Source organism: Myotis nattereri (genome assembly GCF_964212035.1).
Source record: "Myotis nattereri genome assembly, chromosome: 3".
NCBI lineage: Eukaryota > Metazoa > Chordata > Mammalia > Chiroptera > Vespertilionidae > Myotis > Myotis nattereri.
The window spans coordinates 43,840,654-43,866,412 of record NC_138077.1 but is presented as its reverse complement, the minus strand read 5'-3'; the positions used below and the strand labels follow the sequence as shown (position 1 = coordinate 43,866,412).

Below are 25,759 nucleotides of genomic sequence, written 5' to 3'. Positions count from 1 at the left end.
TTCAGCAGTTTGAATATATCATCCCACTCCCTCCTGGCCTGCAAAATTTCTGCCGAGAAATCCACCGATAATATGGAAACTCCTAGGTATGTGACTAATACTTTTATCTTGCTGCTATCAAAATTGTCCTTCGTCACCCTAGCCAGTTTGGTTCAGTAGTTAGAGCATTGGCCCACAGATTGAAAGATCACAGGTTCAGTTCCAGGCAAGGGCATGTACTTCGGTTGCAGGCTCAATCCCTAGCCCCAATAGGGTGCATGTAGGAAACAACCAATCAATGTGTCTCTTTCACATCAATGTTTCTCCCTCTCTCTCTCCCCCCCACCCCCGTCTCTCTCTTTCTCTTCCTCCTCCTCCTCCCTTCCACTCTCCAAAAATCAATGGGGGGAAAAATGTCCTTGGATAAGGTTGAAAAAAAAGAAAGAAAAAAGATTGTGCTTTGTCTTTTGTCTTTGGCTTTAGACACATGGGTTACAATATGTCTCAGTGTAGTTCTCTTTGGATTTATCCTAGTTGAAAGAGCATCTTGAATCTATATATCCATTTCTTTCCTCAGATTTGGACAGGTTTCCATCATCATTACTTTTTTTTAATAAGCTCTGCCCCTTCTCTTTCTTCTCCTTGTGGATTCCCATGATGTGTATATTATCACTATAGTGTCCTTTAGCCTCTCTTTGCCTTCCTGTATTCTTTTTTCTCCTCTTGATTTCAAATGATCAGTCTTCAAGTGTGCTGATATTTTTCTGGTGCCTGTTTATGTCTGCTATTGAACCTTTTAAATAAAAATTTCAGTTTAGTTTTGTAATCTTTAGCTTTATTATTTGTTAGGTTGGTTTTTTTATAGTCTCTGTCTCTTTATTGATTCTTATTTTGTACATACATCATTTTTCTGATTTCATTTAGTCGTCTGGTCTTTTTTAGGCCATTGAGTAAGTAGCTTTATGGCAGTTTTTCACATTCTTTGTCAGGCAGTTCATAGGCCTGCATCTCTTGAGGATCCGTTTCTGGAGTTTTATTTTGATCCTTTGGTTAGTCTTTGTTTCCCTGTTTCTTTGTATGTCTTGTAGTGTTTTTGCTGGAATTGACAACCACCTCTCAGTCTTTGCCTCCTGACTTCATTCAGGGGAAGAACTTCACTAATGAGCCTGGCTGCAGGTTCTAGGTCTCTCAAACCTTTTTGATCGCGTTCTCCCCCGGCTTCTTTCTGTGTAACAGCAGCTCTGACACACTGGTTACCTCTGTTTGCACCACCTTCCACACTCGGTGCCAGCCTCGTCAGCCCTCCAAGTCAGGAGAGACAGGAACCAGTCTCTTGGGTATCCCCCAGACAATCCAGAATGTTGGGCTCATACTCCGTTCTTTTGTTTTTGTTTTAAAGGGAGGAACCCTGGTATGAAGGATTGCTTCTTAGTTGCTCCTGGCTATGCTGTGTAGGGGAAGGAACATGAGCAGGCATGCCAGATACCACAATTTTCCTTCCCCTTTTGCTGGAATTTCTTCTTGGTTTTATAATAGCCTGGGTGCTATAGCTCTCAGTTGATCTCTAGGGTTCTCACAGAGGTATTAGTCTGTTGTTAACTTGGTATCTCTGGGGGGAGGGGGCGCGGGGCGGGGAGGGTAGGAGGATGTGAAGCTTTCTGGTTTGTCATCTGACTAATGTCATTAACCCTTGTACCTTTTTTAAAAATATATATTTTATTGATTTTTTACAGAGAGGAAGGGAGAGGGATAGAGAGTTAGAAACATCGATGAGAGAGAAACATCAATCAACCGCCTCTTGCACACCCCCTACTGGGGATGTGTCCGCAACTGAGGTACATGCCCTTGACCGGAACCAAACCTGGGACCCCTTAGTCTGCAGGCCGACACTCTATCCACTGAGCCAAACTTGCCAGGGCAACCCTTGTACCTTTTTAAGAGCAAGGAAAGCCTTCCTAAAGTCACCTAACGGATTTTTCCTTATATCCCATTGGCCATATCTACCTCTTGGACTTACTCCCAATCAGGCACAGCAGGGGAGTATAATCATCATGGCTTGGCTTATGTTAATGAGAATTCATGCACTGGGATTAGTAAGGGATTCCTCTCCTAAAACTCATTACCACTTGGTACCTGAACAAAACAGCTTCTATTTGTAAGAAAAACAAAAGAAGGTAATAGCCTTTGGGGAAGCAATCACCCTTTCCACCTTAAATGTTAAATTGTTGGTTGTCTTTTTTAGAACCGAAGAGATTCCTCTAAAAATCCTGGCCCACAATGGCTTGGTTGGAAGACTTATTGGAAAAGAAGGCAGAAATTTGAAGAAAATTGAACATGAAACTGGGACCAAGATAACAATTTCATCGTAAGCCACCCATTCAGATTCATTGTGCCCAGTAATGGAGAATTTGGTCATCTTGCAATGCCCAGTTCATTTATCTGCTTTTCTATAAAATGGGAGTATAATCAGAAGTCACATAGTTATCTCCAAAACTATAAAGACAAATACATAAATAGTCACCAATCAGACATTTTACTATAGATGTGATCTGTCACTAGCAAGGTTTGAGATAAGGCGGTAAGTGTTCTGTACTTCAGTGTGTGGTGAGGAAATGCGGTCTTCTCCCCACCGTCTCCACCAAGACTTGTTTGTTATCCTCTGGGATTTATTTCTCCTTATGATAAAAGCAAATTCCTGTGTTTTTTTTTTCCTGGTGGCCAGCTTGCAGGATTTGAGCATATACAACCCTGAAAGAACCATCACTGTGAAGGGCACAGTCGAGGCCTGTGCCAGTGCTGAGATGGAGATTATGAAGAAGCTACGTGAGGCCTTTGAAAATGACATGCTGGCTGTAAATGTAAGTGCCTAATGCTTTCGTCTCCTGGTTTTCACATGTTTTCAGTAGAATTCAAGCCTCTCTAAGAATAGTTGTCCTTCAGATAGAGAATAAACATCTTTTAATAGGTATGCAGAGTTATTGCTGCCTTCTTGGGGCAAGGGCATTGAACTAATCAGGAGACCATTACGATAAATGCACTGGACAAAATAGTGTGAAACCGTTAAAATCATAACTGAAAATTTTAAAATAAGGAATCGTCTATGATATAATGTTAGTAAAGAAAAGTATATAAAAGTGTATAAAATTGGAGTTATAATTATGTAAAATAATATGTATCAAAATGACGGAAGGCTACATATAAAAATAGCTTTTATATTAGGAAGGTGGGTTTTTTCCCCAATTTCCAATTGTAAAAGTAAATACTTTAAAATGAACTTCTGATTTTCATCTCTTGCTTAATGATCTGCTCTTTTAGTTTACCTAGTAAATATTGTCAACCACCTCAGCTCTGATATTCCTAACAGACTGATTTGGGTTTATCTTTCGTATTATTGCTATGTAGTTCCCACTTTATAATAGGAAGACACCAGTCTGGCATAAGAAATTTTAAAAGTATTTGTCCATTGCCAAAACTCAACTCAGTAAATGTTTTTATTTTCTATAATAATGATTTTCTAACATATATTGAAGAGGAAAGGATGCTGTAATGCGTCCTCCTAATCCCATAATCCAGCTTCCACGGTTATCAACTCATGGCCTGTTTTGTTTCATCTAAACCATCATCATCCACTGCACCTTCCCCCGCTTTGGATGTCCTTGCAGCAAATCCTAGGCCTGGTAACATTTCAGAGGAGTAAATGCTGACAAAGAGCTGTGTAGGTTCAACGCAGTTCCCTCCCTGCAGCACATCCCACAGCACCTACCCCCTTCCTCAGGTCAGTGCTCTCTCTCCCACCTGAGCAGCCACATCACGTGGCACTTGGGAGACATGATGAGAAGCGTGATCTTCTCTCCCCATTTGTGTGTGTTTGTCTGTAGAAGTGTCATTAGCATCCAGTGATCTCATTATCTTCTTTCGGGATCCTGACATCTTACAGGAAACATCTCTTTCTGTGAACACCCAGAAAAGCTACAAAAGGGTCTGGGTGCTCCACTCGTCTTCACCTGAGCCCGCCACGTAGATTCATTCATGTCTGTACCAAAGTCAATAGCAAAACTACTAGATCTTATATATCCAGTTGGGTAAAGGTTAAGGACCCCAGCCCTACTGTTCCAAACATTCTAAAAGAAGGCAAGCTGGTAAGCGACCCTGGCCGCAGAAAAGAAGGAAGATGTTAGAGATCGGCTTAGGGTTTGAGGAGACAAAGGCAGGAGAAGGAGAAGGTTGGACACAGGCCAGGGTGAGTGACTACCTCTGTCTGCCTTTGATGGGCTGTGTAGTTAAAGTTCGGCTCTATCCCTTTTGCGGCCACCACTGAAGTGCCAGCGGCCGATGAATTCAGACCCTTTTGACTTCTGACCAGAGCAGGAACCATAAAAGGCATTTCAGAGCACCTTCCCAAATTCACAGGGAGATTATCTTCTCTTCCCAAAGAGCTGAGACAGTAGTACAGTGTTCCATCCACGCCCGTCCGAAAGGATGATGAAGTTCAGGTTTAAGGACACTACCAAGAGCAGCAAATTGGCGGAGTTGTCCAGGTTTACAGGAAGAAATGTGCCATCTACGTTGAATGAGTGCAACGGGAGAAAGCGAGCGGTACAACTGCTCATGGGGTCATTCATCCCAGCAAGGTGGTTATCACTAGACTAAAGCTGGACAGAGACCACGAAACAATCCTTGAACGTAAAGCCAAATCTGGCCAAGTAAGAAAAAAGGGGTAAATACCAAGAACAATTGAGAAGATGCAGAAATAAAGTAATCTTATATGCAACTTTCATGAAAAACTATTAAAATGGGTGATGGGGCGGGAACACCTTGACTCTAGCCTATGGGAGCATCCCCATGTTTGAATGTGAAATAAACAAGCAAGTGAGATGATCACGAAGCTGTTAACCAAATGGTGAGAAGGCCAAAGTTGTGAACCGTTCTGCACCTGGACACGGAGATTCCATAGGTGGTGTCCTAGATAGAGTTAGGAAACAACTGTTAATCCAGTATGTGTTAAACATATCCATTCAACAAGTATTTATTGAGTACTTACTGTGTACCAGGCACTGAGCCCACAACACAAGACAGTCTCCATGCACAAGGAAATTATGTCTGAAAGGGGAAGAGGTACCTACGCAGGTGATCCACATACCACGTGGGGAGTGCTCTCTAAGGAAATGTAGGAATATAAGCACAGAAAGGGCATGTGGATGAGGCCTTCGAGGTGAGAGAAGGCTTCCCCGATGAGGGGACACCTACGCTCAGGTGAAACCCACGTGATGAGTAGGACTCAGCCAGGTGAGGAGCGAGAGAAGCACGTTCCTTGCAGGGTGGACAAAGTGTACTGGGGCCCAGAGGTGAGCGGCACAGGAGTGGCAGGTTGGGGAGGAGGGGTTGGCAGCAGAGAGGCTGGTGAGGTGGCCTGGGTCCCCAGGAAGAGCCTCGTTTGCTGGTGAGATGTGTAGATCCTCTCAAGGGTGGCAGAGAAACTTTGGAGGAACACCATGGTCACGTTGAGGTTTGGAGAGCCCACCCCAGCAGCAGGGTGGGGAAGAGGTTGCAGGGCTGGGGCAGAGCTCGTGAGGAGTCCCGGGTGCCACGGTGGCAGGAGATGGAGGTTGACCCCGGCAAGCCGGGACTCTGCTCGCCTCCCCTCATCTTGTTCTCCATTTCTGTTCCCAGCAACAAGCCAACCTGATCCCGGGGTTGAACCTCAGCGCACTTGGCATCTTTTCAACAGGATTATCTGTGCTGCCTCCACCCGCGGGGCCCCGAGGACCTCCCCCTCCTCCTCCCTACCACCCATTCGCTGTAAGTAGCTCAGCTTCAGAGGGTTGCTCGCGCTCTGGGCACCTCCAGGCAGCAGCGTGGCTCGCTGTGTTGCTCAGAGCTAAAGCTTGGACGTGGAGGCCTTGCTCATAAGTGACCGTAGGAGGAATCCAGCCTGTCTTAGACTTCTTCCTAATGGACAGATTGATATTATTCCACCTTCCTCTAAACATGTACTGTTAAATATAATAGGAAAGAAAGAATCCATTAGCAAAGACGTTCACTAGAAGCCTGTTGATTGTAAAAAAAGGATTTGTTTGTTCAAATAAGACTCTTCTGAGTGCTGTTCATTCATTAAAATGCTAGGCTAGCCCTAGCCGGTTTGGCTCAGTGGGTAGAGCGTCGGCCTTTGAACTGAAGGGTCCCCGATTCGATTCCGGCCGAGGGCACATGCCCGGGTTGCAGGCTCCATCCCCAGTGTGGGGCGTGCAGGAGGCAGCCCATCAATGAATTCTCTCATCATTGATGTTTCTATCTCTCTTTTCCTCTCCCTTCCTCTCTGAAATCAATAGAAATATGTTTTTAAAAATAAATAAAATGCTAGGCTACCTGGATCTCTCTTTCCCACCTATGTCTTTAACGCAAATGCATTCTGTTTTAATACTAGGCAGATTTTAAAAGAAAATAATACACAGTGTTTCAAAATACTTAGCACAGTGCCTGGCGCTTAGTGGGCTCTCAGTAACTTGTTTGAATCACATTTAATAAAAGAAGAAGAAATGGGAAGTTACGAGTTTTCTGCTTGTTGCCTGCTTGCTGCTCCCACTCACGAGCCTTGTTCAGAATCAGGGCATCACCAAAGTGGGGCAGGGGGGCAGGATACTTGCCAGCTGGTTTTTGTTTTTTAATATATTTTTATTGATTTCAGAGAGGAAGGGAGATGGAGAGAGAGAGAGAGAAACATCAACGATAAGAGAGAATCATCAATTGGCTGCCTCCTGCACGCCCCCCACCGGGGATCGAGCCCACATGTGCTCTGACCAGGAATCGAACCATGACCTCCTGGTTCACAGGTCCACTGAGCCACACCCGCTGGGCTACCAGCTGGTTTTTTATTCTGAACTCTACACATACAGCTTATTCTTAAAGCAAACTTTCTCTCCCCCAACATTAATACTGTTTAATGGGAAGAATCCAGTTGGTGAACATAACCTTAGCCACTCCTTTCTTTCTAGTGCTTTGGGTTATCTATAGAGAGACGGGATAAACCTGCTCTGCTGTTTTACCAACAAAATACCGACATGAGTGGCAGCCATGTCCTTAGTCACAAGAACTTACACATTTCTGCAATCTGTTTATACACAGATCTGAGTCATTTCTAAATCTCTATACCATTTATTTAAAATGATATCCATTTTCCCTTAAACTAAAGGATAGGGCCCGATATTAAGCCGTGTGTGTGTGTGTGTGTGTGTGTGTGTGTGTGTGTGTGAGAGAGAGAGAGAGAGAGAGAGAGAGAGAGAGAGAGAGAGAGAGGGGAAAGAGAGAAAGGGGAAAGAGAGAAGAGAGGAAAAAAAAGCTGGAGATGAGACAGGAGGGATTGTTGATGTTCCCAGGAGCAAAATAGCTACAAGAGGGGCACGTCCTCATATCTTTGCTATGAGATTTGAGAATGAATGAGTTTGGCACAAGTCAGTGGCGTTGAGACACACCTCATTTCTTAGGAGAAAGACTGTATATATTGCCTACAGAAGGTAATGTAAGGCCAGGCTACCCTCTCAACCTAAATACTTAAATGGGGGTGGGGGAAGATATAATAAAACAAACCACTTCTAAAATCGATCATCTAAAATCGGAGTCATCCTCTGTATTTTTCATCTTTTTCTTTTTTGTTTACTTTTTTTAATATATATATTTTATTGATTTTTTTACAGAGGGGAAGGGAGAGGGATGGAGAGCTAGAAACATTGATGAGAGAGAAACACCGATCAGCTGCCTCCTGCACACTCCCTACTGGGGATGGGACCACAACCAAGGCACATGCCCTTGACCGGAATCGAACCCGGGACCCTTCAGTCCACAGGCCGACGCTCTATCCACTGAGCCAAACCGGTTAGGGCCATCTTTTTCTTAATGATTTGTAACAACTGTTCACATATTAAGGCTCTTAACCATTTGTCATATGGTAAATGTTTTTTTTCAACAGTTTATCATTTCTCTTCGCTTTATTTGTGGTGTCCTGTGCCATAATAATTTAAAATAAATATATTGTTAACAAACTATTGCGTGAAGTAAAATGTAAATGTTTCCCTTCAGCCTTCCTTCTCTTACCCAAATTTTACCCACCAACCATTCTCCAGAAATACAACACTACTATGTTTACATATATTTAAAATATTTCCTCAGCATATATATATATGCAATCATATTATTGAAAAATACAAATGGAGTGAATTAGAAGTTATTTTTTATGTTTTATCAGCATCTTTCCATAGCTGGACCTAATTCTCCATACTGGTTACATAGTATTCCATTGGATGAATTTATTACAGTTTTTCTAATCACATGGTTTTTAGACATTTAGATTGTTTCCAGGTTTTCTTTGCTACGGAGAGTGTAGAAATGAATATCTGTATACAAAAGCCTTTGCACAAGTATGTGAATATGAAAATTCTCTAAGATTACAGTTACTACATCAAAGGGGAGGTGCAATTTAAGTTCTCACAGATTTCCTGTCAACAGAATTCGTGTGAAAATGTTAAGAATGAAGGTAGCTAAATCAGTGATGTTCCCTTTATGGATTCCTTGCCTCTGATGTCATGCTAAGGAAGGAACCTTTTCCCATCCCTGTGTTTACTTATAGTAATTTTTAGTTGCTGGTTTGGGGGAATTGTTGCTTATATTTACATCTGTAACTACTAGGGAATTTATTTTGACTTATACTTTGAGATAGAAATCTGGCTTTGTTTTTGTTTTGTTTTTCCCCAAATGGATAGCCAATTTTCCCCAAAATCATTTATTGAGTAATGTACCCTTTTATCACTCATCTTGAAATGTCAGCTTTGCCATGCACTGAACTCCCACTTAGTCATTCCTGGACTCTGTCCCATTACTCGTTTTGTTTTTTCACTGTGATTACTGTAGCCTTATATTCTCTGGACAGTTTTAACAGCAGGCTTCTTCTCAAAGAATGAATGGGAGAGATGACTAACTTTTACTACACTTGGGAAATTAACGAATATGTAGGTATTTTCTGTTTCTTGAAGATTTGATAAGACCTATCTGTGAAACATCTCAGCCTCTAGCACTCGTAAGCTATATGATTTCTCTGAGTTGCTGGCATGGTTTTGTTGATTTATCTTTTTCTTAAAAGTATTCATTCCAGCCCAGCCAGCTTGGCTCAGTGGTTGAGCTTCGACCTATGAAGCAGGAGGTCATGGCCCATTTCCCAGTCAGGGCACTGCCTGGGTTGTGGGCTCGGTCGTAGTTTAGAGCAGGTACAGGAGGCAACCGATTGATGCTTCTCTTTCACATCAGTGTTTCTCCCTCTCTCTCCCCCCCCTTCCTCTCTCCCTGAAAGCAATGAAAACATACCCTTGGATAAGGATTAAAAGAAAAAGAATTAACTATACCTTTCTTGGTTTCTTTGCTCACTGTAGACAGTTCTTACATTCCATATTCTCTAATTTTTTTGTTTTTTTGAGTTGTTCGTTGTTTGTTTGGAGTACTGCCTCAAACAATTCTTTTCAGGAATAAATACATAAGTAGTATACTTTCTAAACTTTTCTGTGTCTGAAAATTCCTTTCTGATTCCCTCACACAGGAATGAAAGTCCAGCTGGATATTTGGAAGTTCTAGGGCCATAGTTCCTCTAGCATTTTGAAAACATTTAGCATCTCATTTTAAGTGTGCTACTCCCCTGATTCTCTCTTTTGTAGGGAACTTTTGCCCTTCTGTCTGAGAGTGCTCTGCCTTTGTATTGTTTTGCCTTTACCCCTGGAATTCAGAAATCTGAATCTGAGCACTTTGATCTGAAGATTCAAGTTTTTCTTTGCTCAGGAAAGTCTTTTGCTTCTCTTACTAATTCCAGCATTGCTTCTCCTAATTCCACTCTGTTTTCTGCTTCTGGAGTTTCCAATTTATGGATAGTGGATCCTCTCATTCTACCCTTCATGCCTCTAATTCCCTTTTTGTTGTGAAGGGGTTAACCTTCTAATGCACCAGTTGGCTTTTCAGGAATGTGTGTTCTGCACATATGAGCACTTACTTGTGATAAAATGAGTGGCTTATCCAAGCATACTTTCTATTTCCCATCGGCCCAAGCTTACATGGCATCAGTCATCTCAAGTGGGAAAGCGCTTTTCCATATAAATATATATATATGGCTTTTATTGAGTTTTTACTTCTCTAGTCATGTTTTTAATTTCCAAGATCAATCTACTTCTCTGATTGGTCTTCCCTCATAGCAGTCTACTCAAGCACTGTCCTCTTCAATCTCACTAAGAATGCAGGTGACTCTTAAAAAAAAAAATTCTCCCCCCTTTCTGAATTAATTCACTGGGGTCATTTGCTTGCCTCTCTCCCTCTTTCATGCTGCTGATTCTCTACATACATCTGATGAGTTTTCATTTTTCATTCATGTATTCAATAAACTCAACAGACTCTAACATCTAAATATATTAGAGCTTTTTCAAAACTTGCACCCTGGGCCCCCCGACCCAGTGAATTCGGAATGTTCCAGGAGAGCAGTGCTGGGTGCAGTGCTCAAGGTCCCAGGCTGCAGAACAAGACAGATGTGTGCTCAGATCTTGGCTCTGCCTCACGCTATCTTACCCGGTCCCTGTCAGCTCCAGAGGTTGTCCTAGGTGAGCTCACAGAAGGAATTAGGAGGTGCTTTAACAAGCTGGGTAGAACGGTGCACCTTCAGAGTCTTGGAGAGCTCTGTTCAGGACCCTAACCCGTTTGTCCAAGTCTACTGCCCTTCCCAGGCCCGTGTCCATATCCCTCTGCCATGTGGCATCACGCTGTCATCATACTGAAAACTGTTCAGATTTTTGAACATAATTTGTATGCCGGACCGCTGCCCTCTCCACTCACCCTCTCTCCTGCCCTCCCTCTCCACACTGATTTCTTCATGCTGCAGAGTGTCACCTACATTGTGCGTCAGGTGGTCCCAGGAAACAGCTTGGAATGAAGAACCCTATAGCTCTTCCAGGAAAAGTAGGCCCAACTGTTTAAATTTCCCTTTTTAAGGTTCAAAAGTGTGTTTGGTATATACTCTTCCACCTGCCGCCCTAGCATAGTCAAGCATAGGGGAGAAGCAGACACCAGGTCCCCTCTGACTCAGAATTTGACATGAACCATGGATAATAATGACCATGGCAGGCGGTGGGGCACCCCTAGCAGTGGCACCTGCCCCATCACACCTCCTCTCCCGTCCCCAGGGTCATAATGCTTTTGAAACACTAAAAAATAGAGTAGATTCTCCATCATAAAATAGCTCAGGACCCTCCAACTGAGACAGCGAGCCCAGCTGCCATATTGGGGTTGGGGCTGCACTCTGACCTCCCTGCTCCCGGGGGCCTCGGTCCATCAGATGGCTACAGCCTGCTTTCCCACTAAGGAAAACATTATTTAGGTCGTCAACAGGTTACTTTTCTGATCGTTATGACTAAGCACGTTCTGAAAGTCCATTCCCACTTGAGATGATCGATGCCATGTAAGCTTGGGCCGATGGGAAATAGAAAGTATGCTCGGATAAGCCACACGTTTTATCACGAGTAAGTGCTCATTCAATACCCCCGCATTCGGCCATGCAATGCCTGGTGACAGATTCTTCCTCCTGCAACCTTATGGAATGCCACGTAACATCCTCCGGGGGTACCCGTTATACTTGGGGCCAATCCATGTCCACACCTGGGCCGACAGGGCCCTGCGTGATCCCGCCTGCCTGCCTCCGGGTCACACCCTGCTGTGCTTTTATTCGCTTTTGCGCTACTGGACTCCTTTCTGTTCTTCAAACAGGCCAACCCCTTTCCTAGCTCTGGACCTCTGAGAATCGAGCTTCGAATGTTCCCTTCCCCGTGCCTTTCCCAAGGCTCCATCCCCTCCCAACTCGGAGGCCACCCCTCCAGGGGTCCTCCCGGACCCCTCTAGCTAAATCAACATCCCATCCCTCATCCCGCAGCTCCCCTTCCTCACACCGCCCTATTCATTTTCTTCACAGTAGCTGCCTCCCCAGTAGAACGTAAGACCCGTGGCGGCAGTGTGACCTTCTCTGTCTGAATAGCTGTGTCCCAGCACCTAGCACAGTGCTTCACACATAGGAGGTGCTCAGATCTCTTTTGCATGAATGGGTGATTGAATGGCCCCTCGCCAGCGGGATAAGACCTACATGTCCTATTTTAGTCCATCCGTGGGTGAGGATCGGAAAAGCTGAATAAATTCCTACAACTTTTCAAGAGCTAGTGGTTCAGCCTGGGGCCTTCTGAGCCTTCTGACTCCAAAAGCACCCTTTTGTACACACAGGCCAGCGGCAGAGCCTCCGGGAAGACCGGCTCCTGATTGCAGAGTCCGGGGCTCTTCCCGCACAGTCTTCTAAGCTGTGGTAGCTCACGAATAACACGGGGAGGGGGAATCTGTTCTCTTTATCCTTTTAAAGCTCATTCTCTCCCCTAACCCAAGTGGTAGATCTACATTTAACAGTTCATGTTGAGAGAATTTGAACCCGGAATAGCAGCCACACTATGCAGCCTGTGTGTTCTTGACCTCACATGAGTTTCTGGAAAAGGCAAATTGTAGTTGAAAAGAATTACTTCTGCTGTGAGGGCTGTCCAGGTGGGAAGAGGACAGAAGTGTCCTTACCCCAAGCTAGAGCTTTGTCTGAGCAGAAAACCTGCAGCAATTCTGCCCCCACTTGCCATGGCCCAGGGCAGCCCCCAGAACAGGGACCTGCACAGACAGGGGTCTGGAGCTGATGCTCCAAGAAAAGCAGGACCAAGTGAGCCAAACAACTGGAGGTGTGCAAGAGAACGCCGGTCTCCTAGCCCCCTCTTGTGGGTATTAGGTGTCACTGCAGCCTCTTTCTAAGTCACGAAAGCAAAGGCTTGTACTCCAGTGATGGGTCGCTTCTATGAGCCCCACAGGTGCTCTGGGCACCTAGAACACCTTTGGGAGGCACTCCCCACAGAGATTGCACCTCTCTTTCTCTGAGGCCAGTCTCCTTTCCAAGCTCAAACGGGGAACAGTTCCATTTTGTCCCTAATGTGCCATAAGGCAAAGTTGTGATATGGAGCCGAGTCCGGCTGGAGATTCAGGAGACGAGGGAACCGGATTTGCTCAAGGGCCCTCAAGTGAAAGCTGGGACCCTTACTCCCCGTGTCTGACCGCTGTTGGAATGGGTTTCCGGGAGGTTTCTCACGGGCAGGCGTGAGGGATTGGTGCCCAGAGCCCAGCTTTCCTCTGATGGGCATGTCGGCGTTTCCATGGCTGTGTGTAAAGCACATTTAACCTGACTTTGGTAACTCTGGCCAATGTCCTGCCTAAAAGAATATGCAAAATAAGCCCTGGTCGATTAGAGTGGCCGCCTGCGGACCAGAGGGTCGCAGGTTGGATTCCTGGTCAAGGGCATGTACCTTGGTTGCAAGTTTGATCCCCAGCCCCGGTCGGGGTGCATGTGGGAGGCAGCCAATTAATGTGTCTCTCTCACATTGATGTTTCTCTCTCCCACCCGCCCCCCCTTCTTCCTCCTTTCCATTCTCTCTCTTAAAAAAAAATAGAAAAATATCCTTGGGTGAGGATTAACTATATATATATATATAAAGAAAGAGCGAGCCAGGGGCAGTCACATCCGAAACAACTGAACCGGTTGAGTCGGGTGACAAGGCCGGCAGGGGGGTTAGTGAGGGACAACCAAATGACTGAGCAGCAGGCTGTGTGGGGCAACCAGGCCAGCAGGAGGGGCAGTAAGGGGCGACCAGGCTGGCGGGTGGGGGCGGGGGGGGGCAGTTAGGGGCGACCAGGCTGGCGGGCGGGGGGTGGGGGCAGTTAGGGGCAACCAGGCCAACAGAGGGGGGCTGTTGGGGGCTACCAGGCCAGCAGGGGGGGCAGTAAGGGGCGACCATGCTGGCAGGGAGGGCAGTTAGGGGCAACCAGGCTGGTGGGGGGGCAGTTGGGGGTGACCAGGTTGGGGGGTGGTGGTGCAGTTAAGGGCAGTCAGGCAGGCAGGCAGGTGAGCAGTTAGGAGCCAGCGGTCCCAGATTGGAGAGGGTGCAGGCTGGGCTGAGGGGACCCCCCCCCCCCGTACGAATTTCGTGCACCGGGCCTCTAGTATATACATAAAATCAGACATATATCTGTTCCCAGGACTACTGTGAGGATAAAAGCGTTTCAGAGTAGATGTAAAGTATCTGTCAAGTAGGTTTTCAGTAAAAAAGCAGCTCCTTTGAAATGTAATTCTCCTAAAGCCCGTTTTCTTCTATCCACATCTGCCCTCCTATCCCCTGCCTCCCCTTCCCCACACTCACACACATGTATTTATTCATTCTCTTTCTCCTTCAACCTGTTTTTAAGTTTCTCTTTTCTCAGCCTCCCCATTCCTTCTGAAACGCTGGGATGAGCTCACTGATCTGATTTCCCAGGAGCATCTCTGCTTGTTCTGTGTGACTCCTTGCATCGTGTGGGTGTGGGGGAGGGGGTGTGGGTGTGGGGGAGGGGGTGTGGGAGGGAGGGGGCGTGCGCCCGCGTGTACTCGCTCCCGTGGTAAGTTCCTAGGAGTCAGAAACATCTCAGCTAAAAATGCTAAACCCTCGGCCGGCCCAGCGCTCTGAGGGGGAAGGCGGTGCAGGGATCCCAGTGCCGCAGGAAGGTGTGCGGTGGGGCCGTGAGCCTGTGTTGTGCGGTGGGGCCGTGAGCCTGTGCTGCCAGGGTAACCTTGCTGCCCCGAGTTTGGTGCGTGTCCCGAGGGCACGGCTGACTGGCCGTTTCTCTCCTGCTGCAGAGCCACTCCGGATACTTCTCCAGCCTGTACCCGCCTCACCAGTTCAGCCCGTTCCCGCATCATCACTCCGTAAGTGCCCCTCGCTTCAGCCCACCGCCCCTCCCCTCGCCTGTGGCTGGCACCACGTCGTCCTGGCGGACTGAGCGGTGAATGTCCACGGTGTGCGTGCCAGCGCTCCAGGTCGCCCGGAATGGCCCACCATGGGGTCCGCGCACCCGGCCTGCGCTCTAGTGCGCAGAGGCTCGTCAACCCGCTGGTGCTGTCCCGCTCAGCCGCCCGGAATGCTCACAGGCCTGTGGGTGCCGGTGCGGACAGTGGCGCGAATGAGTCGTCAGCGGGTCAAACCAGGAGGCTGTGTTGGGCTAAAGACCAGAGTTTTCAGAGATCTTTGAACAAAGTCTGGCGAACGGGGTCCTTTTATTTCTGTGAACCCCGTGGCACAGACCCCTGTGGCCTCGCCCACGTCTCTGGGCTGTCACCAGGCGGCTGGCCAGGCACCGTCTAGTGCAGTGGTCGGCAAACTCATTAGTCAGCAGAGCCAAATATCAACAGTACAACGATTGAAATTGCTTTTGAGAGCCAAGTTTTTTAAACTTAAACTATATAGGTAGGGACATTGTTATTAACTTAATTAGGGTACTCCTAAGCTGGCCTTTGCTAAAAACGTCTGCAATCTGATTGAGGTACGTTCGCTGAGGTCGACCCCTTCCAGCTCTCCCATCCACACTCGTTTACTTGTTTCGTCTGCCTCCTTTCGTTCGTCCTCTCTATATGTCCAAACCATCTCAACATACCTTTCTCAGTCCTCGACACTACATCTTTCACTCCACAACGTTCCCTAAAATTAACTGAATAAACTTTAAAGTTTTAAGTCAACTTCGCACTGTACGTGTGCGCCTGCACGTGGTATTTTGTGGAAGAGCCACACTCAAGGGGCCAAAGAGCCGCATGTGGCTCGCGAGCCGTGGTTTGCCGACCACGGGTCTAGTGGAAATGCCGTTCCGGCTGCAAGGCGGCCGGGCAGCTTCTTGTTCCCGCCGACACAGCCTCCCAGCCCCGTGCCAGACCAGTCCATTTCATGGATTTCTCGGCTGGAGACGGGCAAACCACATAATCCCATTTGTCTGTGGCAGAAAACCTGTGGATGGACGCTTCCTGTGTCCAGCAGACGGGGTGATAGATGCCCAGGAGGCCTTTGCCTTTTGACTGTCGTGTGGTGCTTGCTTGCATTCAGGTTCCTTCTGCAGGCGTCACACCCGCAGAGCTCTAGGCCCCCAAAGAATCCGGGTGCCACTGGGGCCATCTTCTTGGTGGCCCATGGTGGGTGGCGGGTAAGTTCCTGCAGGAGCCACCCCCTGGGAAGGCCTCTGTCTTGTCTTGCCCTTCCAGTACCCGGAGCAGGAGATTGTGAATCTCTTCATCCCGACCCAGGCCGTGGGGGCCATCATCGGGAAGAAGGGCGCGCACATCAAGCAGCTGGCTCGGTTTGCGGGCGCCTCCATCAAGGTAACACCTCTCTCCACAGCGCCTGTGCCCCACCCACTTCCTCCACCACCACCATGTTCCTGCTGTCGGTCCCCAGATGGCAGCTCCTGCACCATCCAGGGCCAGAGTCCCACGGGACCGGGACAAGTCGCCCACAGAACTTTCCCGCCCGCTCTCATCTTTATCTCTCTCAGTCCTTTTCTGTCCAACTAACAACTGCATTAGAAACGACATTCATAGCAGAGGAGCCACCCAGCTCTCTGGGTGACCAGTGTCCTGCCCTGAAAGGCTGAGGACTTTTCCGAACTAAGGGAGTGAACTTAGTGGAGCAGCCGTTCATGCCGAGCAGGTCAGCGCGTTGAGGCTTTAACTTAGTCTCCGCTTCACAAACCCTCGAACTTGGAGAAAGTAGTTGGAATGAAAAACTCTTTGAAAAGCAGCGGGCGATAAACAAGAAGCCGCTGGCATGACCTGACAGGAAGCCCTGGGACTGCAGAGAGCACAGGAAGGAAGGCCCTTGACCGCTGGGAGGGGCCCGAGTGCAGGCGTCGCTGCAGCTACACACCCACATCCTGCCTCCTCGAGCACAAGGTGCAGATTCGTCAGGGAAGCTGAAAGGGAAGGCTTCTTCGGCCCTGGTCCTGCTCCAAGCCCAGCTATCAGCTCGGACTCACAGGCAGCATGCTGAGCACGTCCTGAGCCTCATGAAACACTTTCGGAAACAGAGGTTCCATTGTTACCTAAAATAATGTGCTGCCATGCAACAACCCGGAATTCCGCACCACAGGTCTCGTGACTGGGGAGAGAATGCCTGCACTCTCGCCCCGAGAAGAGCTGGGTCTCTCCCACAGCAAGTGTGCTGCAGAGAAAAACCCAGGCACAACCGCCGAGTCGGGCAGAACAGGCATTGCAATGAGGGCATTAAGGAATTTGTTTTAGGGAAATCCTTTCCCCTCCCAGGCCTCGTTTACCCAACCTGTGAAGCAGACAGGATTCGAGTCCTGGGGGTGGGGGTGGGGGTGGGGGTGGGGGGGGAGACAGTGGTGGATCACATGGAGGGGAGGCTTTGCACCCAGCAGGTGCGTTGCAGGGAGCCCTGGTCCAGGCTGTGCTGGCCCCGCCCTCTGAGTAGGTGTGAAGACCACAGGGCTGGCTGCACCACCAGGCCCTTCCCAGTGTTCAGTCCTGTGGTCTGACATCCCATGCAGGAGACAATGGGAGGATTTCAACTAAAAAGGACTTGGGGCGGGGGGGGGGTCATCTCATCAAATCCTCCCTTTTTTCCCCTAAGGGAGAGTTGGAGGTAGAGGCAGCCAAGGCCGGCAGGGAGAGGACTGGCTCTTAGGTGTAAATTTTGAGCACTTGCAGGGCCAATTACAGAAGTTAGAAACTGGGACCCAGATATTAATGACGGCTGCAAAGCTGAAGAATGTGAGTGCCGCCCTAGCCTGTTTCGCTCAGTGGATAGAGCGTCGGCCTGAGGACTGAAGCGTCCTGGGTTCAGTTCTGGTCAAGGGCACATGCCCGGGTTGCAGGTTCGACCCCCAGTAGGGCGTGCTCAGGAGGCAGCTGATCAATGATTCTCTCATCATTGATGTTTCTCTCCCTCTCCCTTCCTCTCTGAAATCAATAAAAAATATATATTTTTTAAAAAAAGTAATGTAAATGCCAAGATTTTACCAGGTTACATTATTTTTCTGGCCCAGTGTTTTTCCATATGTCCATCTGAGTGCTAGAGCAGAATCCCTCCCAACAGTCCTTCCTGAAAATGAGAGAGAGCTCAATCCCTTGGGCTTCACCCCACAGCATCCCCACAGCCTCTCCACACCCAGAAAGGCCGAGGGGTGGCGCATCACGGAGGATGGCCTCTGTGAGGGGCAGAAGCAGGGCTGCCCGGGGACAGGACGGGCTCTGCAGCCTGGCAGCGTGTGGATGCTCCTTATGCTGGGCCACCACCCTGCTCCTCCCCTAGCCCTGCCTCTCTCCAGCGCAGGGAAGAGGAGAGAAAACCAGGGAAGCGAAGTCTATGTGAGAGAAATTGCCCCCTTTTTCAAATCAACCTGGTCTTTGCTGGATCCCCTTTATCCCAAGTTTCTGAAAGCATCTGTCTCTGAAGCAAGACTCACACCAGAGGAGCCCGTTCCTCGCCTCGTCAGTACCCAGAGTCCAAACCAGGGCACGTTGGGAGAGCTTTCCACTAACCAGTACTTGAAAAGGATGGGTGGAGCTGGGTGGGGGAGGTGCACCCCGAGACTGCTCTGGTTACATGCAGGCAAGAGCTGAGCTCCCACGGCCTCCCTGCATAGCACCGGGTCCGCAGGCTTCAGATGCCACACAAAACCCGGTCGGCAGTGCCAGTGGGGACACCCAGACCCTGGTCTTGCTGCAGCCCCGGCTCACCCTGTGACCTTGGCAGTCACCTCACTTGTCTGGGTCCCATTTGCTTCAGTCATAAAATGAGGCCTTTATGCCTGGCCCTCCAGAGGGGCCTGTAGAACGCCATCCTGAAACCTCAGGTCTGGGCGGTGAATGCCAGGCGATTGAGGGGTGGGAGTTTCTCGCAGAATCTGAGCAAGGCAGGCACGGGCCACTAGGAAGTGAACAGGCCGGCAGACCTGATTTGGTCAACTAGGCGTCGTGAATTAGCCCTTCAGCCATCTCTGGGCCGCACCTCCTCTAGGTGGGCTGTCGCCTGCGGCGGCTGCCTCTGGGCGCTGAGACTTTGCACCACGGTTACTTTCCTGCAAGCTGGCTGCACGTGGAGGCCTCTGTGGGCCAGTCCCTCCTCCCCTCTAGGCCCTGGGTCAGTTGGCACAGTCTGTCCCTCCCTTTTTCTAGAGCTTTTGACTCCCTTAGTGACAGGAGGCCAGGCTCACTGGTGCTTGGGGCAGGGACAGGCAATGACTACTGGCCTGCTGCCGACTCTCCCTGGGCAGCCAAACACCCAGTGACGTCCTGTGTCCCAGCGTGGAGGCAGGGGTACGACGAAACGAAGGTGGGAGCCCTGAACTCTCTTGCTGGTGTGTGTGCCGTCCACGGAGACGAGCGGGGCTGGGGGTGCAGCTGAGCGCAGCGTGGCCCTTTCCTTGTGACCTGCAGATTGCCCCAGCGGAAGGCCCCGACGTCAGCGAAAGGATGGTCATCATCACCGGGCCGCCAGAAGCCCAGTTCAAGGTCAGTGCGGTCTTGGGAGGCGGTGGGAGCAGCGCCCCACGCCTGTGCGCGGCTTCCCTGGGGCTGGGTGTGCAGCTGCTGGCTCCCCATTCCCGCAGCCACACTGCGGAAGCCGGGGACTGGCCGCTGTGCGACCTCCGTCATGTCTCGCTCTCTCAGGCTCAGGGGCGGATCTTTGGGAAACTGAAAGAAGAAAACTTCTTCAACCCCAAAGAGGAGGTGAAGCTGGAAGCCCACATCAGAGTGCCCTCTTCCACTGCTGGCCGGGTGATCGGCAAGGGCGGCAAAACCGTGAGTGTGCCCAGATCTGGCTTCATCTCCGGGCTGACTCTCCGCCCGGCCTCACTCCCCTCAGACCCCATTGGCTCTGCAAGAACCAAATGTAATGAGCATCACTCGGAGCCAAGGGCCGATCCATGGTGCTGCTAGAGCCCAGGGTGTGCGCCCAGGAGCACCGCCTGGGGACCTGCCGGGAGGGTCTCCACCCCCTGGCACCGGACAGAGGCTGCCTCCTGCCGCTCTATATCCGCACGGGCAGCAGGAAATGGACAGGAAACTGACAGGGAGGAGAGCCCCACCCGCGCACACCCCTTCGACAGACCACCGTCTCCACTGAATTTCACGCTCCAGGCCCGCGGCCTTGAGTGTCCTACACTCTCTCTGCTCTTTAAACTCTCCCCACAGATGCCCAGAGGCCCTGACTCTCCCTCCTGCAGATTCGGTCTTCGGGTTATTTCCCAAACCCAGAGTAGTTTAGCAGCAGGGCGGTGGGTGAGAAGGAAATCGTTTTGTAATAAAATATTCACGGTTTTAGCCCAGCCGTGGGCAAACTACGGCGGATCCGGCCCGTTTGAAATGAATAAAACTAAAAAAAAAAAAGACCATACCCTTTTATGTAATGATGTTTACTTTGAATTTATATTAGTTCACACAAACACTCCATCCATGCTTTTGTTCCGGCCCTCCCGTCCAGTTTAAGAACCCATTGTGGCCCTCGAGTCAAAAAGTTTGCCCACCCTGCTTTAGCCTGAAGGTGGCAATACCACAAATGCAATTTGAAAAGCAACAGAGAATGAACTCTGCAGCCTTTAGACATGAGCCGGTCGCCAGCCCCAGGTGTGTTCTAGAGCGCAGGCTACCCGCCTGGAGGGGACACGGCCCCTGGGATGTTCCCGGCCTGTGCTGGCTGGCCGGGTGTCGTCCTAGGTCAGTGATGGCGAACCTTTTGAGCTCGGCGTGTCAGCATTTTGAAAAACCCTAACTTAACTCTGGTGCCGTGTCACATATGGAAATTTTTTGATATTTGCAACGTAGTAAAACAAAGACTTACATTTTTGATATTTACTTTATATATTTAAATGCCATTTAACAAAGAAAAATCAACCAAAAATATGAGTTCGCGTGTCACCTCTGACACACGTGTCATAGGTTCGCCATCACTGTTCTAGGTGGCAGGGATTCGGGAGGTTGCTGTGGGCCTGAGAGAGTGTGTGAGTGTGTGAGTGTGTGAGTGTGTGTGTGTGTGTGTGCGCGCGCGCGCGCGCGCGCACGCACGGGCTGTTTTCTTTACATAAAAACTCTTCAAGGAATCACAGATAGAATGATTTACCTTTAGGCAAAAGAGTGAATCTGTGAGGCATGCGTGTTGCTCCCCACATCCAACTGTGCAAGTTGGCGTGCAGTGGGCAAAAGGAAGCAGATAAGAGGTTCTCAACCTGTGGGTCGCGACCCCTTTGGCGGTCGAACGACCCTTTCACAGGGGTCGCCTAAGACCATCCTGCATATCAGATATTTACATTATGATTCATAACAGTAGCAACATGACAGTTATGAAGTAGCAACGAAAATAATTTTATGGTTGGGTCACAAAATGAGGAACTGTATTTAAAGGGCCAGAAGGTTGAGAACCACTGAGATAAGACCACAAGGGCGTAGAATCCTGCGTCCTTCAAGGTCCTGTTTGGTCATTTTAGAACGAGTCGCTGAATTCTGTGTGCACCCCTCTCCCCCACTGTCAACTGTCCATCCTACGTGTGTGTGCTCAGCTCTGGGACAGGGCCGAGGCCATGGCGCAAACCCTCGGGAGTGTGGTGCTACTGCGGCAGGTGAGGGGGTTGAGATAAGGCAGGACCCATGGCCTGGAGGCCTCGCAAGGAGGTGGGCCTGGCCGAGTGGCAGTCACCTAGGGTAGGAACAGCATGAGCAAGACTCAGAGGCAAGAATGAGAATGAAGGGTCCTTAGCTGTCCAGCAGTGATTTCATCCCTGGGTTATTGGGATCCTGGGGCCCCAGGGAGCGTGGGTGGGCACCACACTGGTGAGAACTGCAGAATGAAAATTCATCCCCATGGAGCAGCTCCATGGACTCAGGGAATGGACTCTCCCTGTCCTGGAGCCTCCCGGAGTCCAGACCAGCAGGGCCCCAGGTGACCAGGGCGGGAAGACCCAGGAGCGTGCAGATTGAAGGAAAGGTGGGCACCTCCACCTCCTTGATCTCCACTCCCTGCTGCCCCCTGAGCCCACCTTTCTCCCTTCCCAGGTGAATGAACTGCAGAACCTAACCAGCGCAGAAGTCATCGTGCCTCGTGACCAAACGCCAGATGAAAACGAGGAAGTGATCGTCAGAATTATTGGGCATTTCTTTGCGAGCCAGGTACTGTGCTGTGAGGGTCTGGTCTGTCTTGCCAGTCTCTTTTCAACTCTGACTAAGCTAGTGGTGGCCCATCAGGTGGCCACCACCCCTGCACATACCCATCGCCCCAACCCTGCCCCCAAGATGGAACCTTTCCCTGGCCCTTCAGGCACCACCGCAGGGCAGGGCGGCTGTTCAGCACCTGCTCACCACCCCTTTCCCCCAGCATGCCACAGGACGCTGAGGGTAGGACTTTGTAGTCAAGCCAAGCACATTTCAAGCCCCGAAATGCTCAAGTGTGAGAACTCAGCTCCCCTCGCCCTCCTGCTCCCCTTGTCTTCCTGCTCAGGCCTGACAGCCTTCCTCTGCTGGGAGACATACCCAGAAGGGCCCACCCTTAGGGTTCCCGACTGCACCCTGAAAACCAACCTGGGTGCCAAAATCTCACCATTCAATGCTCATTACAGCAGACTCTCCTATCTCTTACCTCTACTTTTCCAAGTCACTACCACCCCCCCTCAGGACACAGGGCCTCCATACAGCTGCTTCTCTTTTATGCAGAAGGGCCAGCTCTTTTTGATGCTTTTTGTTGGTTGGGTTTTGGGATCGAGAAATCTCGGTCCTTGTCTTAAGCCCATGAAGGCAATCGAAGCTAAGCTGACATCCAAGCCTGCTTTCCCAAGGCTGTGCCGTTTAAAAAATATATATATATATATATATATATTTTATTGATTTCAGATAGGGAGAGAGAGAAACATCAATGATGAGAGGGAATCATTGAACGGCTGCTTTCTGCAAGCCCCCTACTGGGGATCGAGCCCATAACCCAGGCATATGCCTTTGACCAGAATCGAACATGGGACCCTTCAGTCCACAGGCTGACACTCTGTCCACTGAGCAAAACCAGCCAGGGCTGTGCCTTTGCCTAGAGAGCTGACTGTCCCTGGAGAGCAACTGCCACTTCGGCTGCCCCACCCCAGCGCCCCCAGTGTCTGAGCCACAGGTTCCTGCAGTGGGTGGGCAGCACTGGGAGCCGTGTGTGTAGTTGGGAGGGGGTGCTCTCTGACCTCCGCAAGGTCCCCTGGTCACTGGTTTCTGCTTCCTGGCCTGTTTGTCCAGTAATTAGCTGGAAGCTTTCGGTGTTCTACCCCCTCACCCTTGACCCAGCAGCCTTGAGGTTGAGTGGTGGTGGGGGGGACTCTGCCACTTTACTTCCAGGCAGAAAAGGACCCGTAGTAAGGGCTTTAGTGGGTGGGTGACACTTTGCCCAGCTTAGCACCTCCTCTCCCCAAGGCTCAGCCCACCCCCACCGCTCACCCTGAGAACTGGGTTCCTTTTCTCCGCTCACCCCCTCTCCCGCTGCAGACCGCACAGCGCAAGATCAGGGAAATCGTACAACAGGTGAAGCAGCAGGAGCAGAAATACCCTCAGGGAGTCGCCTCACAGCGCAGCAAGTGAGGCTCCCACAGGCACCAGCAAAACAACGGATGAATGTAGCCCTTCCAACACCTGACACCACGAGACCAAACACAGCCAGCCAGATCGGGAGCAAACCAAAGACCATCCTGAGGAATGAGAAGTCTGCGGAGGCACGAGGGCTCTGCAGAGGCCCTGAGGACCTGGTGGCCAGGAGAGGGGCGAGGGGTGGGGGCCGGCGGCTCACGGCCCAGCCTCCCGCCTCCCGGGGCCTCTGCGGGCTGCCCAGCCAGCCACTTCTCCGCCCACTCGGATCTCTCCGTAACTCCCACCACGCTATCCCTTTTAGTTGAACTAACATAGGTGAAGGTGTTCAAAGCAAAGCAAAATTCACTTTCCTTTTGTGGAAAATTGTCTCTGTACATGTGTGTACATATTAGAAGGGGAAAGAAGTTAAGATATGTGGCCTGTGGGTTACACAGGGTGCCTGCGGCGTTAATATATTTTAGAAATAATATATCAAATAACTCAACTAACTCCAATTTTTAATCAAGTATTAATTTTTTTTCTTTTTAAAGAGAAATCAGGCTTTTCTAGACGTTAAAGAATCAAGTCATTCTTTGGGAGGTCTAATGGTTTAGTAAGGAGCTTCAAGGCCACCCACACAAATCCACCCAGAGGGAAATCTGGTCGGGACACTCGCGGCAGCTCCGGGTCACCTGTGTACGTCAACAGAAGGGATACCGTCTTCATCCCTGTCGAGCTCACACCCATTTCTCTTTGCTTCACGGGTTTTAAACTGGTTTTGCATACTGTTCTATAAGTCTGTCTCTGTTTATTTCTCCCGTCCATCCTCCCTCCCGTCCTCCTCCACACCCATCCTTTTAGCCCCCACCCCCCTCTGCCTCAGTCCCACTCTCTATGCACCCCCAGGCAAAGCAGTGCTCTGAGTATCACATCACACAGAAGGAACAAAAGCGAACACACAAACCAGCCTCAGCTGACACTTGAACAGAACAAGAGTCAATGGTACTTGTCCTAGCTTTTCGGAAGAGGAAACAGGAACCCATCGAACCAACCAAAACAAAGAAAAAACCCCGCAAAGAAAGAGTATATTTTGTCTTTTTTATATTTTGGTGTATAAGCCATCCATTTTCAGCAAAATGATTTCTTTCTTTTGGAAAAAAAAAAAAAAGATGTGGAATAAAATAGCAATTTACATGAGGTCGTTGGCCCAGGGCGTTAAATTTACAGATTTTTTTTAAAAGAGAAAAACACACAAAAAAAGCTACCTCAGGTGTTTTTTACCTCAGCACCTTGCTCTTGTGTTTCCCTTAGAGATTTTGTAAAACTGATAGGAGCATTTTTTTATTTTTTTAATAAAAATGAGTTGGAAAAAAAAATACAATATCAGCTGCCAGCCCGGAGAAGGTGACAGTCCAAGTGTGCACCACCCGCTGGGCGTCGCCTTCCGCCAGCCAGGAGCCCACGCGGCCTTCTTTTGGACAAACTTTGAAAACGTTTATTAAAAAAGAAAGATGACCAAGAGACACAGAGAAGATGTTGGAGATGTCCTGAATCTCACTAGGGTACGTGCCATTAGGGCTTTTGCTCTAAAGGATGGACATGTACTGGTTTCTGTGAACAAGCCATTTTACCATCAGACTGCAATGCCAGTTTCCTCTACTGCAAACAGTGTTCTGTGACAAAAACAAAAACAAACAAAAAAAGAGAAATATATCCAGCTAACAAGATCCTGGTGTCTTGGTCTCTTATTTCGAGAAGCATCGCCTGTCCCCAGGGGTCAGCCGCGTTCCAGCTCCGAGGGGACTTGGGAAGCAGGTGGCACGGACCTTGAGGACTGGCCAGCTCCTCCCGGGAGGGGGCTGGGAGAAGCTAAGCGCAGTCACCAGACCAGCAGCAGCATTAGCTTCGGGGAACTTTTTAGAAATGCAGGTTCTTGGGGTCCGCCTTGAATCAAATTCTGGAGGTGGGGCCCCACAGTCCGTTTCAGCAGGCTCTCCAGTTGACTCCCATTGGTGCTCAAATTTGAGAACCACAGAACCAGAGGGATGGGCTGTGTCTCAAGCAAGGTAAGACCAGCCCTGTCTTTAATGAACTTGACGCCTGGCCAGGGAAGGAGTTTATCGAGGGAGGATAATGGGCCTGCAATTCAAGGGAAGAGGTACTTCCCAGCTCCCCAGAAACCACACTGGAAGTGTTCCAGGAGATCTGAACAGGCGGATGAGAACGGTCCTGTTCCCTTTATGAGCCCATGTTCATAGAGCTGTGGGCTCTGCCAGAGGTTGCTGGCTGCTA

General features: G+C 49.4%; 1 protein-coding gene across 2 annotated transcripts in view; it reads left to right on the top strand.

Annotated features, from left to right (window-relative positions):
• IGF2BP2 (insulin like growth factor 2 mRNA binding protein 2) overlaps positions 1 to 25,147 on the top strand; it is a 152,586-nt gene extending 127,439 nt beyond the window's left edge. Inside the window, exons 8-17 of one of the 2 annotated variants that reach the window (XM_081086236.1) lie at positions 6 to 86; positions 2,222 to 2,344; positions 2,702 to 2,837; positions 5,650 to 5,778; positions 14,735 to 14,803; positions 16,124 to 16,240; positions 19,319 to 19,393; positions 19,553 to 19,684; positions 21,932 to 22,045; positions 23,390 to 25,147. In XM_081086236.1, coding sequence (XP_080942362.1) covers positions 6 to 86; positions 2,222 to 2,344; positions 2,702 to 2,837; positions 5,650 to 5,778; positions 14,735 to 14,803; positions 16,124 to 16,240; positions 19,319 to 19,393; positions 19,553 to 19,684; positions 21,932 to 22,045; positions 23,390 to 23,482 — 1,069 coding nt within the window. In that variant the 3' untranslated portion in view covers positions 23,483 to 25,147. The remainder of the gene's footprint in view (positions 1 to 5; positions 87 to 2,221; positions 2,345 to 2,701; positions 2,838 to 5,649; positions 5,779 to 14,734; positions 14,804 to 16,123; positions 16,241 to 19,318; positions 19,394 to 19,552; positions 19,685 to 21,931; positions 22,046 to 23,389) is intronic. The other variant, XM_081086237.1, reaches the window with a different exon arrangement.
• Positions 25,148 to 25,759: the final 612 nt, after the last annotated feature.